This window comes from Paroedura picta, chromosome 12 (genome assembly GCF_049243985.1).
Source record: "Paroedura picta isolate Pp20150507F chromosome 12, Ppicta_v3.0, whole genome shotgun sequence".
Lineage (NCBI taxonomy): Eukaryota > Metazoa > Chordata > Lepidosauria > Squamata > Gekkonidae > Paroedura > Paroedura picta.
In genome coordinates, this window is record NC_135380.1 from 42,142,291 (window position 1) to 42,160,542 (window position 18,252).

Consider the following 18,252-nt stretch of genomic DNA (forward strand, 5'->3'; position numbering starts at 1 on the left):
TCATAGAGGCTCATGGACCAGTTGTCTCCAGGAATAACCCCACGTATCATATCCAGGAGGCCCCATCTGGAAAAGCGGTCCCATATTCATTCATGTAGGCCTGCACCTGCGCCAGGAAAAATGACAGCTTCCTTGACATTCGATTGCAGTAGTTGCATAATTTCCATGCCTTGGCTAGGACACTGGGGATCAGAAGGGGAGCACTGCCTGCTGGGCTGGTCACCATTGTAGCTGAAGCTACAGTGGTAGCAAGCAAGTTTTTCTGTGGCGCCCCTCACAGCTGTGGTGGTAGAGCTGTAGAGCAGGCTGGGTGGCATGCAACAAATGCCAAACTGAATTGTTATGGAAATGCAACACCATAATGCCTGTAATCTTGCTAGATGCTAAATTCAGCTTGCATCTCCGCTATCTTCGGTCACACGGCTACCTCTCATTACTGGCTTCGTACAGTCAACAAGGTCATGGTTGTAGACCGTGGACATCTGAAGTCCCTGATGATCAGTCATGTACCTCCACACCTCGGCCAGAGCACCTCCTTGTTCTGGCAAGGGGTGATGACAATGCAGGAGGACATGTAGTGAGTTTTCGTGTCCACTGAGGTGTCCCGGGGTGAGGCCTCTGCCGCAGTCTCCTCAGGGTTGGTGTTAGAACAGGTATCAGGGTTGGAATTGGAATGCAAGCTACCTTCCATAGACATGTTGGCCGAGTGAGGAATACTAGCCCAAATTTTAAGAGTTCCAATGATCTGTCAAGTTTCTTCAGTTGCCCAGAAAACACAATCTTTGACTTGGTGCAAAAGATGCATTTATTCTACAGGAAGAAAGTTAACCTGACAAGTACCTTGTTGGAACTGGGGTACAATAGAGCAAGCACAGCATATAACCACTGCATCCGCACCCTCTTCCGTGAGAACCTGAGAAATGTGGGAGATCTTCAAAGGGAACAGACTAGGCAGATGGCAAGGTACTCAAAGCAGCAGTGCTACATTCCGGAGACAGGGAAGATGGGTGGGGGTGAGGGGAAGGTGTGAAAGGGAGAAGGAAGGGAAGGAAGCTGGGTGCATTAAGCTCTCTGGATCTACACATCAAACTACATCTACACATCAAACAGAATTAAAATAAATGGCAGAAGCACAGCATTCTGATACTCTGATATTATTTGACATCTATATACACCCGTCACTCAGCTGATCCAGAGCTTCGGGCTGAATTGCCACCAGTATGCTAATAAAACCCAGGCACTTCTGTTAATGGATGGCCATCCATCAACACCACAAAGGGGTTAGCCTGGAGGTCTGCTTAAGCAGAGTCAGCTGAAGTTGGATCCAGACAAGATACAAATCCTCTGGCTGGGTCGACATGCAGAAACAGGTGATACAGCTCCCGGCACTTTATGGAGCCCAATTAACACTGATGGCTTCCATCAGGAGCTTGGGCATGATGTTGGATGCCTCCTTATCAATGGAAGTCCAAATCATGAAGGTAGCCTACCTGGCATTTTTCTACCTGTGCCAGGCATGGCAGCTTGCATACTATCTCTCAGTGTCAGACCTAGCAGGGTAATCCATGCAATGGTCACCTCTAGATTAGACATCTGCAACTCACTCTACACAGTGCTTCCCTTGAGACTGTTCTAGAATGCAGAGACTGTTTAAAATGAAGAAGCACAAGTCCTTATGTGGACTCATTGGAAGACATCTGTGCTCTCCCTGCTAGACTGGACCAGACTGGAGACTGGATCAGATTCGAGGATCAGAGTTCTAAATGGTCTGGGACTAGAGCCTCTTGTGGCGCAGAGTGGTAAGCAGCAGACATGCTGTCTGAAGTTGTCTGTCCATGAGGTTGGGAGTTCGATCCCAGCAGCCGGCTCAAGGCTGACTCAGCCTTCCATCCTTCCGAGGTCGGTAAAATGAGTACCCAGCTTGCTGGGGGGTAAACCGTAATGACTGGGGAAGGCACTGGCAAATCACCCCGTATTGAGTCTGCCATGAAAACGCTAGAGGGCGTCACCCCAAGGGTCAGACATGACTCGGTGCTTGCACAGGGGATACCTTTACCTTTACCCTTAGCATATCTACAGATCCGCCTCTTCCCATATATCTCCCAAAGAGCGTTAAAATTATCAGAACAATATCTGCTCAGGATCTCCAGGCCAAAGGAAGTGAAATTGCCCTCAACCAGGGCCAAAGCTTTTTCAACCCAGTTCTCCAAATCCTGGAGCATCCTCACCTAACAGAAATGGGGTATGGCAGTTTTTCCACGATTTCATGTTCAGGATCACCTCCTGGCTCGTGCATTCAGCTGTTATCTTTGCCACAATGCATTGTCCCCCATGCTCATGGAAGCACACTATTGATGCCAGGTATTGAAATTGTAGGTCATGTGGGAGTAAGACTTTCCTCAACCAGAGTCTGATAATCTTATTTTCTGTAAAAAAAACCCAACTGTTAATTATTTTGCAAATCCTAAATTCAGCTCGTGCTTACTGAAGTTCAAAGAAGAACCTACTGAGCTTGGATAATACCTCACATGTGAGATTTCAGAGGTTTCCCAGTTTCCAGGTTAGATATGGAATAGGAGAAGAAATTTTGGATTTGGAATGGAGGCTGTGAGCCATGGCATTTGCAATACTACCACTGGCCTGCTGGAGGCAGCAAAGAGTAAATCCTATTTGTGCAAGCTGAAGAGGTTAATTCCTTAAAGGGCTAGCGGAGTAAATCCCTGATTCCCCAGGAGTAAAAAAGGGTGATTCTCTAGGATCTGTTTTACCAGAAAAGCTAATTAACTGACTGTTAAGGCATAGAGATATTCCAGTGCTCTCTGTCTATGCAGCTGCTGGGAGAAAGAACTCAAGAGTTTTAGGGTTAGGTGTCACCAGTGAGACAATATTGAACTATGTACAGAAGTCACAGAGTCTCAATTCCATTTGGAATCATATAAATACAATAAAATAATTAAAATATATAATAAATAATAGGATTAAAATCCCCATGAGAAAGATGTTGTTCATATCCATATAGAAGCCTTAATGGCCAAACAGCAGGTAATGAAGTTTGAACTGGAACAAAGACATAGAAGAGAGTCCAATGCTACAAGAAGTGGCAGCAAATTCTGATAACCAAAGCATTCTCCCCTCTCTTGTTTGTTTGAAATCTTACTTTCCTGCAGTACCTTCTAAAGCCATGCTTGTCCGTAGCTGTGAAGCTTTACCTTACAAATTAATGCTTTGTTTCTATACCAAACTGTGCCATATATTCTTTCTCAGTAACCAGAAATTCCTAAAGAGATTTTTGGGCAAACTAAATTTGACGAAGGGGTAACTGTCACAAAAGGTCTGATACTAATATGGATTCTGTCAGGAGATAGCGACATCAGCAGACGGGCCAAAATGGAAATGGAAGCCCCCTCACTGAATGGTCACTCAAAAATCATCGAGGTTTGAAGCATATTCTCCCATCTTGCTGAAACAGGAGCTATTAATATCAGTGGGCTACAATGTTTCTGCATTTGGGTAACACAGGCTTCATTCAATACAATTTATGTTTAATTTGACAGGTACCACATACATGACAGCTTATATCAGGGGTAGTCAAACTGCGGCCCTCCAGATGTCCATGGACTACAATTTCCAGGAGCCCCTGCCAGCATTCGCTGGCAGGGGCTCCTGGGAATTGTAGTCCATGGACATCTGGAGGGCCGCAGTTTGACTACCCCTGGCTTATATGCTGCTTTTCTCTCCGAAGGAGTCTCAAAGCAGCTTACCATCACCTTTCCTTTCCACACAACAGATACTCTGTGAGGTAGGTGAGGCTGAGAGAGCCCTGATATTCCTGCTCAGTCAGAATGAGCCATTGGCTTACTTGAAGGGTTCTTTTCTTCAGTGGGGTAAAGTCCTCCAAAGGGGTCAGGTGATATCTCCAATTGCTCTAGGCAGGGCTTATGCAAATTTGTATGCTTTCTGGGACAGAAGCAGGCTGACTCCTCCAGGCATAGTATAGCCAAGCTCCAAAAAAAAAAAATCACTCATCAATGTAACCATTCTATCCTTTTAAAAGATAAACTCAACACTTCAACAATTTAACAGAATGACTTCCATAATCTAACTCCACACTGACATACCTTAACATCATCTGCAATGGGCAAAATGTTGGAGGACTCTGCGCCACTGAAGAACTCTTCAGGGAAGCCACTGGCTTGTTCTCCTTGAGTGGGGGAAATCCTCCAAATTGGTTAAATAACCCAGCTAATCAGGGTGGGCTCTTCTTTTTTTTCTGAATTAACCTGACACCTGCTCCAGCACCTTCCTGCCAAAGGTGACCAAGTCCTGTTCCCAGGCCTCAATTCTGTAATGGTTCTGAAAGCCAATGTTCTGGGTGCTGCTCTAGTAGATTGGGCTGTAACGTTCTTGGGGCACCCTAAGCCTTGTGACTCATATTTGATACACAGTCTGATCCAAGTACCAATAGCGGATTTGGATACTTCCCCCCCCCCCAATATTCTTTGTACCATGGGATACGAATAAGGCATCTGTTACTCTAAATGCCTCAGTTCCCTTAGTATAAATCCGTAGGACTCTTCTGACATCTAACATGCCAATTCCTTTCCTTCTCCGAAACCAGCCTAGGATAGAAAGAAGGCAATCCTATATGATGACTCACATGAATATATGAATTCACTTTTGGCACAAAGAAAGGAACCGTTCTAAACAGTACCACATTTTTGCAGAACACACAGATAGCGCCCCCAAATCTGACCCCTTCAAGCCGTAGTTATGCCTACCAAAAAGTCCACCTTCCATGTTCAGAATTTTAGCTCCACGGATTTTAATGGCTCAAAAGGTGGCTTAATAAGTGCCTGAAGCACCTTAGTAAGACTCCAAGTTGGGAATCTATGTCAAACTGGTGTTGCCAATAGAGTGGCTCCCATTTTGTATTTTCTGATTAACTTATTGCTAGGTAGTTCCTTCAGCCCTCTGTCCTTTAGGACTGTTGCTAATGCTGAAATCTGGCATTGTTGAGTGTTAAGTCTCAATCCTTTACATCAGGGGTAGTCAAACTGCGCCCCTCCAGATGTCCATGGACTACAATTCCCAGGAGCCCCCTGCCAGCGAACGCTGGCAGGGGGCTCCTGGGAATTGTAGTCCATGGACATCTGGAGGGCCGCAGTTTGACTACCCCTGCTTTACATCGTCCCTCGTGCAAAAATCCCAGCATGTCCAGATATGATGGCTTGCATGGATTCACCTTACGATTTCTTGCCCATTTCTTAAACACTAACCAGGTTGCTGAGTGCCTGGAACGAAACATCTCCTCAACAATTTCCCTGGGAATGCCAGACTAAATTAGCATTTCCCGCTCAATATCCAGGCAATTCGTTTTAACAACTGCAGATCTGGGTGCCAAAGAGGTCCTTGACCCAATAGATCTTGGGTTACTGGCAATGTCCACATGCACCAGATCCAAAAGCCAACATAGTCTCGGACAATACAGAGCTAGAAGAATGAGTTTGGCTTGCTGTTCCCTTAACTTGCTTACAACTCTGCCCAGCATTCTTGTCAGTGGGAAAGTGTAGAGTTGTCCCAGAGGCCAATCCTGTAGTAGAGCATCTAGTCCCTCTGCCTGTTTGTCCAGAAACCTGGCCATGAATCTACTTTCCTATTCCTGTTCCATTACTGGATTGTCGAAAAATCAACTGATGAAACACCTTGTTGTGGATGGATCACTCTGTTGGATCTATGTCTGTTCGACTCCACCTGTCTGCTTTGACGTTCTGCGTCCCGTTGATATTGAGCCTTCAAGTCGTTCACATCGCGTTCTGCCCACTGACAAATCCTTATTGCCTCCGTGTGCAGGGTTAACCCTTCGTTCCAACTTGTCTGTTGACCTGGGCTTTGGCTATGACATTGTTTTTATCAAAATGTACTGTCCCTGGATCACACTTTGAAAGTCATCAGCACCGATCTGATTGCTCTCAACTCCAGCAAATTTATATTGCAGCATATCTCCAGTTTGGACCATCTTCCCCTAGACTCTCAAGCTGGCATCTGTGGTTTTGATAATCCGTCATGGCTGAAAGACATCACCTCTTAACAATGTCCTTTTCAATAGCCACCAGCTGAAATCTCTTTTCAGTTTTGGTGTTATAAGTGTCAGTTTGTGTCGCCTTCTGGCAATGTGTCTTTGTCACAGCAGAACTGTCTATTGTAAAGGCCTTAGGTGGGCTACTAACAGCCCTAGTAGTTGCCCCAGAGACATCATGCTCAATCTTTGCTTGTTTTGTGTCTATCTGTGTACTCAGCCAGCTTCCTGAACGGCTCCAAATGACTTTTCTGAATAGTGATCAGGAAGCCATGACTATAGTCTGTACAGTCAATTCTATATTGCGTCTTGCCTTCTGTAAGGTCTTCCCTCTCACCAAAACATCATCCAGCTAAGGATCTGCATGCACTCCTGTCTGTCTGAGGACTGCTACCACTGCTACCATAATCTTCGTGAAGACCCTTGTTGAGGAGAGGTCTTGTACTGGTAGTGTCCCTCCTGAAGGGCAAACCTGAGACGTGAGCTCATGTGAATGGGTATGTGTAGACAGGCTTCCTTCAGATTTAATAAAGCCATTCCCCTGTTATTTTGGGGATCAGAAAGATGACTGAATAAACTCCCTTGTACTTTTGCTAATGAGGAACCTCTATTGCTTTTATAGCCAATTAGTGTTGAATCGCCTCTTGAATCAGTGAGGTTTCCATACTTTCCTTAAGAACTGGGGATGAAACAAATTTGTGAGGGGGCAACTGCAAGAATTCTATGATATCCCAGCTTGCCCGTTCTGGACCGACTTGTCCATTGTGGATGGCTTCTATACCTGAAAGTACCTTTGGAGTCTGCCCCCTATCCTGGCATCATGCTGCAGGCATTTTTGATGAAGCGGATCTATCCCCCTGCTTATTTGCTTGGAATTGTGATCTCTAATGTCTCAATTGATATGGGAAGGATCATCTACCTCTAAATGAATCTCTTTGGGAGCTCTGTGGTTCATAGGAATGAAAGGATTGTTAAGATTTAGATCTCAAGTCATTGCTTTTCTGAGAGGTCTTAGAAGGTCTTTCTTCTCTCTGGTTGCCACCAGATCTTTCTCTGGAGCACCCTCTCCAAAGAGAAGTCTACCTGAAAAAAATTTCTGTCGCCAAAGTAGACTTGGACAGAGTATAAACTTTCCAGTGTTTCAACACAAGGCCTCTTCTTGCTACAATGTTGGCTGCCCGTGCTCTGGCCGAAAACTGGAGCGCATCTTGTGATGCATCTGCTGCAAACTGGCAGGGCCTCTTGACCTTTAGAAGAGCCCTTGTTAATCTCAAAGGATTTGGTTCCAGGTCCTGCAATAAATCATCTGCCCAGATCACAGCTGCTCTGACAAAACTGGAAAGGACAGCATCTGTCCTGATGGAAAGGGAATTTGCTTCATGTACTTTCTTCAGCAGCCTCATTTTTCCTGTCCACAGGAGATTTAAAAATGTTATCTCCATCCCTGGACAGAACTGCATGAGAGAAGCATGGCCACCACAGGGGCATCATCCAATGGGATTTTAAGCTCCTCCGTAGCATCATCTGGCAGAATATAATGTTTGTTTGCCACAGCATGCAAGGGCATGCCATGCCAAGGTACTGCCCATTCTGCCCTCATCACTTTTTAAAAGGCATTAGCAAAGGAGCATACTGTTAATTTATTAGGCGTTTTTAAAAAACCTTTAGTGTCCAAATTAGGAGACCTCTAAAGTTTGTCTGAAGCAGAAGTGGTCATTGTTTTAATTTCATAGTTAGGTCTCTTAGTGACCTTTTTCAAAAGTCTTTAAAAATGCTCTGATAGAAATAGTCTGGTTAAAATCTCTTCATTATCAGAAGATTCTTCCCCAGACCACTCCCCTTCTTCCCCTTCAGACATCAGACACAGAGACCGAGAATGACTGTGTCCATTCTGTCTCAGAATGGTGAGAGGATTTATTATGTCTTCTATGCCCTTTATTTGGTGTCTGTCTCTCAGTCACGCCCTTACTGATGAGGTCCACAGAATGTCTTGACTTGGATCTCCTCTGCTTTCTACTCATTCTGCTCCTCCTGTCTGAAGAATCAAAACTCTCACTGCAAGACTGGGAAGAACTACACTCTTTCCTGAGTCTAAGAGAGCTTATTTGGGGCAACTTATTAGTTTCCTGCAGGCTGGCCGCAACCTGAGCTGCTGATTTTGGGATCCACATTTGTTGCCATTCACTATTTTTCCACTGTGCAAGGAGCAGTGCTAAAATGTCGAGCAAAAATGGTGGGTTTCTCTCCCTGTCCCACTGCCATCTTGTCTCCAATAAGCAAAGGGGCTTGCATACCAAGGGACCCCGCTGAGCCGTCCACCAACACCCTCTTCATATCAGTCTGCTCCTCTGTCGCCTCGTTGGAGCTCTCCCCCAATGTCCTCTGGGTCTGCGGCATTCTTCCTGGGGGTGTCATGCCTCTCGCTGGAGAGTACTTCATGCTGGCCAATTTCTTCCCCACTTTGCTCCGGCAGATTAGGGTTAAGGGAAGGCTCTGTCTGTGCTCCTGCAGATGAATGAGGTGGAGGGCCGCTCCAGACGACCTGATTTCTGCACCTAAGGCTGTTTTCTTGGCCCGTCCCTCATCTTGGCTGGATCAGCATTCCTTTTCCTTCATATTTGTGACCAATTTTGTTTTTCTCTGCAGTGGGACAGCCTCCATGCTCTTAAAGTCTTCCCTGCAGCAACTTGGCACTCGGTTGTGAAGCTCCTGCTGGAACGCAGGGCAAGCGAAAGAAACTGGAAGGGTCAACTTGCTTCGGTTCTGGAAGGCATACACATCTGCATAAGCCCTACCTGGAGCAATTGGGGGTGTGAGCTGACCAGTTTGGAGGACTTCCCCCCCTGAAGGACCCCCCCAACACGAGAGAGAGAGAGAGATCCCCCCAACATGAGAGAGAGAGAGAGAGAGAGAGAGAGGCAAGTAAAAGCCACAACAATCCCAGTAGTGAATTAAGATGCGAATTTCAACTGCATTGGTGTACCACAAATCCCCTCCCCCACAGTACCCGTGGATCTGGACGGAACTCTCTTTTCCTGCGTATCTTCTTGAATATTTCTGTCAGCTCATCCTTTGGCTCTTCTCTGTTCACATCAAGGCTAGCCCCAGCAACTGCCTCAGTGGCGTGTGTATCTGTTCCTGCTTGGTTTGCAACCAAGAACGGACCTGGCAGAGGAGCATCAACTGCAGGGTCATCTGCATGTTCAATGAGCCATTCCATGGCCTGAGTCACGGACATGCTGCATTAGGAAGTTCACACAGGAATAAATGTTATTAACATCCAGACAAGAACAATCAAAAGGAGGAACTGCAGTGAATTTTGCCTTGCTAAAGATCATGACACCCACCATAGTTATATTTAGTGTATAACTAAAATATGTATGTCCTGTATTCATCAACATAGATACTAAGGTGACTATCAACAATAACAGGGTAAAAAAAATTAAAATCAAGAACAACATGAAAACAGAGTAACAACAAACATTGGGGACAATTCTAAATGATCAACAAATCATATAAAAAGTGATTCGCACTTACTTGTGAATTCCTGTTCAGTGTTTCCGGGGCTGGGCTGTTCTTGAATGATAAGACAGCACTGCCTCTTAGTTACATACAGAAAGACAATAAGCAGAAGAATTTCCACCCAGCTCCCACACCAAGTATATTACAAACTTCTGAAAGAGGGAATCCATTAAGAGGGATATCCTATCAGACTACCTGCCTAAACCTACACCAAAGCTCCAATGCTTGTTTCTGATCCAATTGTGTTCACACAAAAGGTGAGTAGACTCATTCTGAAATGACTGAGAATACAAATTCACAGGAAAGAAAGAATTTCCTTTCTCCAGTAATTACAGGATGAGGCGGCTTTTGGCGGATGAGATAAAAGAAAAGAACAGCTGTGTATCCTTATAATGGGATCCAAGCTACTACAGAGAGAAAACCATTTGGAAGACTTCCTTCCAAAGGAAGCATCTGTTGAGGCAAAACTTAGAATCACAGATTTGGAAGGGGTCTCCAGGGTCATCTAATCCAACTCCCTGCCCACCCAAAGTGACCCCAATTTCATGTCCAAGTGATCTCTCCATCAAAAATCTCCAGAATCCAGCATGTTGGAAATTCACCTGCTACTATGTGTGTCATCAGGGTCCACGTTGGTCCCAAGGATGGTGGGAGACCCTTCTGGGCTTGGTGGGAGTACGGATAGGGTCCCAGATGGGGTGTGCCCAGACAATGAATAGCATGATCACTTTTAATTCTACTATGAGATCCCAGATAGCCATGGACGCCAGACACATAACTATGGATCCTGTGTCCCTGATTGTTGACACAGAACATGGTAGCCATGTTGCCTGTCTAAAAGAGGATGGTTTGGTTTCAAACAGTATCTGTGAAGCATGTAAAGGTAAGTTTCACTGCTCTTAATTCCAGTATACTGATAGATAGCAAAATGCTCAGACCAGAGCCCCTGTGCTGATAGTTCGCCACAGTGGGCTCCCCATTCTCACAGTGACATGTCAAGGTAATGACTGTGTACCCCAGAAGCTATTCCATAAGAAAGATTTTTATTTTCTATCCACCTCGGCAAGGATTTCATAACTTTTATGGGAATTGAAAACTTATGCCAATGAGGATGGCAGTGCGCCCTGTAGCATGAGGTACAACTGGAAACTCTTAGCATGAGGTATAACTCGAAAAATTTAATATCTGTCTGCCTGGTTGAAATCTATTAGTTGAAAAAACTGATACCAAACTCTTAATTTTTTTCAATTCTTTCTAGATTGTCAGAATCCTGTGGTTTCTGCCATTATGTAGGATGTTTCTGTAACTAGGTTATGTAGAGCAGTGGTCCCCAACCTTTTTATCACCAGGGACCAGTAAACACTTGACAATTTTACTGAGGCCTGGGGGGGTAGTCATTTGCAGAGGGACGTTGCCGCCGCCTGAGCCCCTGCTCCACTTGCTTTCCTGCTGGCACTCCTGACTTCCTGCCGCCCACTGGGGGGCGCTGCCAGCAGCAGCTGCGCAGTGCAATGCCGAGGGGGAGCCCTAGCCATGGTGGCCGCCAGAGTGGTAGGGCAGCCCCTGAGGCAGCAGCCGGGGAAGAGGACAACGAGGAGCCAAGGCCCAGTACCGACTGATCTACGGACCAATCCCGGTCTCCAAACCGGGGGTTGGGGACAGCTGATGTAGAGCATTCACCCCTGTGTAGGAGATGGGGCAGCTTGTCTCCTTTGTTGTGATTTATGACCCTTGCTGCATTTCTCCCCCACTTCTTTCTCACCCCCAAGCAACCCATTTGCTCTGTTCCTTTCATCCTCTCTCTTGAAGCCAAATTTCTCATCAGAGTGTTAAGACTGATGTTCCCGTTTTTTGCTGGGCTCCCATGGAGGGGGGCAGGGTTTGGGATATATGTGAAGACCTTGGCCCCAGTTTCGGCAATGCCTCTACGAGAGTACTTACTTAATAAAGAAATCTTTGACTATCTGTCAAGAGTTTGCTTTTCTGAGTAACCGAGGACCCCCACAGTTTGTCAAAACTCACACTAACGAGTTCTGAGCTCCCTGATGGACCAACATGTTTACGGAAGGAGACCTAGACACTAGTAAACCCCAGGACTATCCTCAAACTGGGACTGGAGTTGGAAGAGCTGAAATGGTCTGTATACTTTTCCCAAATGGATGGGCCTATCCCAACGGGGATCAGCTACCCACTGCATGGGACCAATGAGCCTCAATATTGAGGAGCACTGGGAAGAGGGTCAAGCTCATGGTGGCACCTGGGGCTGCCTTCCCACAAGTGTTAGGTTTGAACTGGCTAAGGAAGCACAACCAGATGTGAACTGGGAAGCATGGACTTTCTGGAAGCGTGCCTTCCAGGCACACCGGGCACCGGGTCTGACCCCACCCTGGCCATAGTGAACTGCCACTCCAAGTCCAGAGTGGATGGGGTTAGCTAAGGAGGAATTAAATGTCTTGCTGAAAGAATACTGGGGTGTAAGTGATGTGTTCGATGAGAGCGACCGTGGCAAACTGCCCTCCCACTGTAAAGCTGACTGTTCTTTTCAGCTTAAAGAGGGTGAGCCCCTTCCCAAAGCAAAGATTTATTTCTTAAGCCCCCAGGAAATGGGAGAACTGACTTGGGAACTATCCCCACAATTCACCCAAAGTGCAGGCTTGGGCAACCTGCATCCAAGAAGTCCGGCCAAAACTTGTAGGTGCTCTAAATGCTTCCGTTTCGGCCATGATTTATGTGACTGTTTGTGGTTGTAGCCAATGTTATCTATAGTTTGTAGTGCTAGCATTTGTAGTTTAGTTTATTGCAGTATCCTATTCTCCACATCCCAGCGCTTTTCATCCTCCCTCTTCCCTTTGTTATTCCTCTAAGTTTCCCTGATGCTCACCCTGAGTTCTTATCAGATGTTATGGTTGTAAATGACCACCATTTGGTGAGGGTTCCCATGGGGGGGGGGCACTGCCGAGGGGAATATATGCTTTGCAGACTGAAATGTTAGTTCTACGAATGCCTACAATGAGTGTACTTACAGGGCTGATATTAAACTTCTTTTAAAGAAAGTTTGCTGTAACCAGTTTGGTGTAGTGGTTAGGAGTGCGGACTTCTAATCTGGCATGCCGGGTTCGATTCTGCGTTTCCCCACATGAAACCAGCTGGGTGACCTTGGGTTGCCACGGCACTGATAAAACTGTTCTGACCGGGCAGTGATATCAGGGCTCTCTCAGCCTCACCCACCCCACAGGGTGTCTGTTGTGGGGAGAGGAATGGGAAGGCGACTGTAAGCCGATTTGAGACTCCTTCGGGTAGAGAAAAGCGGCATATAAGAACCAACTCTTCTTCTTCCTCTTCTTCTTCTTCTTCCTCTTCCTCCTCTTCCTCTTCCCCTCCTTCTCCTTCTTCTTTGGCTAATGAAGAAGCTCATATTTTGATAGAACTCACTTCTTCCAAGTAGTCCTTCCCATGCCACCAACAAGAATACTGATGGAGGAGACTAGGATACTTCAATTGATCCTGAGGACATTGCTGAGAAATGGGGAAAGTCTTGTGCCAGTGAGTAAGGAGTGGAGCTACGTCCTTGGTGGTCACCACGCCGGAATGGAAGAAGGGGAATGCTGACAAATTCATTACCGAATGCTGGATGGCTCGTGGGTCCACAGCCTACGACCAGGAGCCAGGTGCATGGACAGGAGCAGGCACCTGAAGCTGCCCCGATGTGAAAACCACGTATCAGTGCGAGATGATGAAATTCCAGCCAGAGGTCAAAGCGCAGTTGGATGAGGTACTGGAGGTACTGGTTATGCTTCTTCAGCGGGAGAAAAGGTGAGGGAAGGCCTGCAGGAGCAGCGTTTCCATGAGGCACAGGACCAAAGTGGATGAAGAGGAACTGGGCACCTCAATAGCAGGGGTGGAGGCTGTGGCACCGGCCACAGGTGGAGTCCAGGCACAGGAGTGTGCCATGGGCACAGAACCCCAGAACTCCCTAGCGCCAAGGCAGGAAGGTTTCCATGGGATGAGGAGGCTCCGCAGTCTCTTCAATGGCTCTGCTGAGAGAGAAGCTTTCGTTCTTCCTGGTCCAGGTCCAAGCCTACATGGAAGACTGTGGCCAATTGTTCCCAGATGGGTGGTCAATAGTTCGTCATATGGGCACCTTCCTTGAAAAGGGAGCAGCTGACTAGGACATGGATCTGCACGATACGGAGGCCCCAGAGCAAGCCCTACGACAGGGGTAATCAAACTGCGGCCCTCCAGATGTCCATGGACTACAATTCCCATGAGCCCCTGCCAGCGAATGCTGGCAGGGGCTCCTGGGAATTGTAGTCCATGGACATCTGGAGGGCCGCAGTTTGACTACCCCTGCCCTACGAGTTTATGCAAACCCTACGAGTACATTTTGAAGGCCTGCTGCAGGCTGACACTTGCCGCAAACAGCTAAAAAACCCGCGGCAAGGCTCCAAGTCTATCCCCCAGTACTCTACGGCAGGGGTAGTCAACCTGTGGTCCTCCAGATGTTCATGGACTACAATTCCCATGAGCCCCTGCCAGCAAATACTCGCCGCTAAAACTGGACTGCACAGTGTCAACGGGCGGTTGAGGAGTTAAAGGGAGTTTTCAGTATTTAGCCAATACTTTGAAACGCAGACCCCGTGCATCCATTTACACTGGAATTGGCATATCTTTCTACTAAGCATCCATGGTGTCAACAGCCCTCCCGCAAGCTTAGCCCACGATTTGTGGGACCTTTTAAAATGTCCAGGGTGATAACACTGTAATTGTTGAACTCGCTTTGCCTGAAACATGTAAAAATGCCCACACTGTATTTCATTCCAGTATGTTGCACCGAACTCCTGAACCGGACTAGTGGCACCCCACCCTGAATGACCCAATCCCGGTGTACGTGGATGAGAACCCTCATTACAAAGTGAACAGGATCTTGGACTCCAGGCTACACAGGGGAGAATTACAACACCTAGTAGCCTGGAAAAATTTCCCTTGTGGGATAAAGAGTAGGTTGATGCCAACCATGTTAAGGCGCGACAACTGGTCCAAGAGTTTCATACAGTTTACTCTCAGCCACCTGCCCCCTCTTCTGTTACCTTAGGAGGGTAGGAAGGAGGCCTTGGGGGAGCAGAATGTCAGACCCCCCCCCACTTGTTTCTGTTATGATTTATGTAGCTTTGTAGTTGTAAGCAATGTTATCTGTAGTTTGCAGTGCTAGCCTTTGTAATTTAATTTATTGCAGTATCCTCTTCCTCCACATCCCAACCCTTTACCCCCCCCCTTCCTTTTGTTATTCCTCTAGGTTTCCCTGAAGCTCACTCTGGATTCTTATCAGATGTTACAGTTGTAAATGCCCACCATTTTGGGGGAGGGGCACTGCAAAAGCGAATATATGCTATCAATGCCTACAACGAGTGTACTTATATAGCTGAAATAAACAAAACTTCTTTTAAAGGAAGTTTGCTTTCTTTGGCTAATGAAGAAACTCACAGAAAGTGCCTTATCCTTGATCCATTGAAGGAAAACTTTTCAAGCAAGCACCATCTACTAAAAATAAACTGGGATGAGGAGACAAAAACTCCGTGACCCTCAGCAGTGGCAGCCTTGGACATCTGACACCCATTGATGAGTTACTTGGTGCCCACCTGTTACTTCTTCAAAATATCTCATACACCAAGAAAAAGGCCATTCCTTGCATTACTTTACTGCAATAGAGTTGGTGCTACTCCAGAACAACCCACATGAGGCTTTGTGTCTACAAGTAACACCCATGTGGAAACAGGCTTCCTCTATCATAGTTGGATGATCGGTTTGGAACCTCTTAACATTTTGTAGAACCTTCCAATATTTAATGGCAGGTCCTACCCCATGGCAGCCATTTTGGTTGCATGGATCTTGCCTCCTCCACTGCATACCCACTGCACAGCATGTTTGTATCTGGATGGAATATTTGTATCTTAATATGGAAACAGTGTATTGATGTATATTATTGCAGTAAACCTCATTCGGTTTTAACAGCCTGACATTCCCCTCAATAAATTACAGTATTTGCTGGCGTATAAGACTACTTTCCCCCCCTGGAAAACATGCCTCCAAGTGGGGGGGTCGTCTTATACGCCGGGTGCACTTCAGTTGGGATAGACATCGCTGCCCATAGTGGCCCATAGCAGTGGTCCCCAACCTTTCTGAGGCTGGGGACCAGCAGGGCAGCGGCTGCACCCGCGCATGCGCAAAAAAGCGCATGCACAAAAAATGCGCACGCGCAAAAGTGCCGCACGCACACGATTTCGGCCACGCATGACGCATTCGCGCATGCGCGATGCACGGGCCTGATTTCCTCTCCCCGCCCTCCCGCAGTAAGAAGCTTCCCGGGGCGCAAGCTTGCAGCCTGGGAAGTTTTTTACTGTGGGGGGGGCAGGGAGAGGGAGCCGCGGCCCGGCGCCATGGCCTTCGTGGCCCGGCACCGGGCCGTGGCCCGCAGGTTGGGGACCACTGGCCCATAGTACTGTATTTTGAGTGGAAATGTTGGGGGGTCGTCTTATACGCCCAGTCGTCTTATACGCCGGCAAATACGGGTATCTCTAAATTAACTGTTTCATGTTTCAGTTACTGGTTTCAAGCTTGCCCCAGGAGCTTCAACATGGTCACAATCTCTTGGCTGCTACTTGGGCACCTTGCCTTAAGCAAGGTATTCTACCTAATCCAGAAACTGCAGAGAGCAAAAGACAGGGGAAGGGTTTCCTTGTTACTTTCAGGATCCCCTTCTATGGGTTTGGGACCAAATTGGAAAGAGGGCTCTCATTCCCACAAACTAAGATATACTCCAACTACTCATGATAAGTGTTGAATCCCAGCAAGACACGGATGCTGTAGTAATCCTGGTAAGTAAAGGTAAAAAGTGGACATCTCTAACTCTTTAAAACTGAAAGTGTGTGCCTTGATTGAGTTGACATTTGGTTGGGCTTCTTACTAGGGTTGGCCGCTTCAGTGTCTGAAGCAGCCATTTGCGCCCCAAGCAGCCAGCACCGTGGGGGGAGGGGAGGTGTGGGCAGCAGCACCCGTACCTCCCCCCCGCGCTGCTGGCTGCTTCAGGTGCGAACAGCCGCTTTGGATGCTGAAGCGCCCAACCCTACGTCTTACTGTGCACTAGAATCCATCTACTAAGCCATACATCCGAAATAGGGTGTGAGTTTGGTAATAACTTAGCAAGGAATTTGCCCCTGGATTTGGAGTACAGGGGACAAGCCAAAACATAGTGGGGCAGGTCCTCCACAGATGGATTTCCACATATACACAGGCATTGGGCTGTGGGTATTCGGAGATATCGCCCAGAGAGCATGGCTGATGGCATCATTTCAAACCGCAAGGATGTTAGGGCCATTCTAAGATTCCATGTTGTTACATTTACTAGAATCCATCTACTAAGCCATACATCCGAAGGAGGAAGATGTCTAAACCAACCTCTGAATGCCTTCAGTACCACAGAACCAAGTAAAGAAGTATGTTTTGCAGCAAAGATACAAGTGCATTTTCCTTAGCCATATCACAGAGAAACTAGTCAATTACAAATGTACAATGTTCTGTCAAGTACTGATTAAAGTAGTCTCAAGTCAAAGACATTACCCAGCACAAGCTCCCCAAATAAAGATACATAGTTTTTATACCTACTGGCTTAAATGAAGGGCTTTGACAGCTCTACTCTCTGGAAACCCCATTTCTGTCAATTGGTGCAAGGCAATTTCATCCACTCTGTCATCCTCATCTTCATCTAACATGGCTAAAGACAAAAATATGCTTGAATTAAGCATGCAAGATCACATCAGTATACAATAAATTTAATGTTAGGAATATGACAAGTAGAAAACTATCTTCACATATAGGAAGAAGCTGGGTTTTCTAAATGAGGGACAAGCTGGGAAGCTCCTAGAATCAAGCTTCGTAGCAAACAGAAAAAACACATTTTTTAGAACGGAGAGCAGTGAGTCTGTCGATACCCTAAGACCAAGTGGTTATCGGGTATTCCATGAAAGACTCAAAGCATTTCTTGCCCTGAACCTCTAATGGAGGATTTGGGTCATTATTTGGTAAGGAGTGAGAGGGTGGGCTGACTGCAGTGAAGATATCAGAACAAGGTAAGAATTTTTGCTTGGGTATTTTCTGGATTTTATTCTCCTGGCAATTTATAACAACAGCAGCAATTTTATTTTTATATCCCACTCTACCCTGGTTGGCTCATGGTGGGTATAGAATTTTTTAAAAGTACAAAGTTAGTTACATCCTGATCCATGGTTCCTATTAATATTTGTGAAACAGGCCATGGGGTGGAGCGAGTACGGGCTGTCCAAGTTGGAATAGGGCCAACCAGGGTGCGACACCTTGACTGGCCTACCCCTGCAGCTCCCAACCTCTATCGCTGCCTGCTTGCTCCTCGCCTCACATCCATGCCTGCCTGCACAACCGTTCACAACCCTCTCGCTGTCCACCACTTCGCCCGCCCCACAGAACAACCTGGCCCCACTGACAATGCCCCGGCGGTGGCGGCAAACACAGGGTCGAGCCCGCTGTGGACAGGGTGATAGGTTGGGCGGAGGCTGTGCTGAGCGCTCTGCCCATGGCCCCTAAGCTCCCACCACTGCTGGTGGGGGCATCCGACAGGCCCCTGT

At 46.9% G+C, this 18,252-nt stretch overlaps 1 protein-coding gene across 2 annotated transcripts in view; it reads right to left on the bottom strand.

Annotated features, from left to right (window-relative positions):
* The window catches only part of UBAC1 (UBA domain containing 1), a 58,018-nt gene that overhangs the window by 9,403 nt on the left and 30,363 nt on the right, over positions 1–18,252 (bottom strand). For both annotated transcript variants that reach the window (XM_077306210.1, XM_077306209.1), the window contains 2 exons: positions 17,258–17,366; positions 9,084–9,315 (listed from right to left, as the gene is read on the bottom strand). In XM_077306210.1, coding sequence (XP_077162325.1) covers positions 9,084–9,315; positions 17,258–17,366 — 341 coding nt within the window. The remainder of the gene's footprint in view (positions 1–9,083; positions 9,316–17,257; positions 17,367–18,252) is intronic.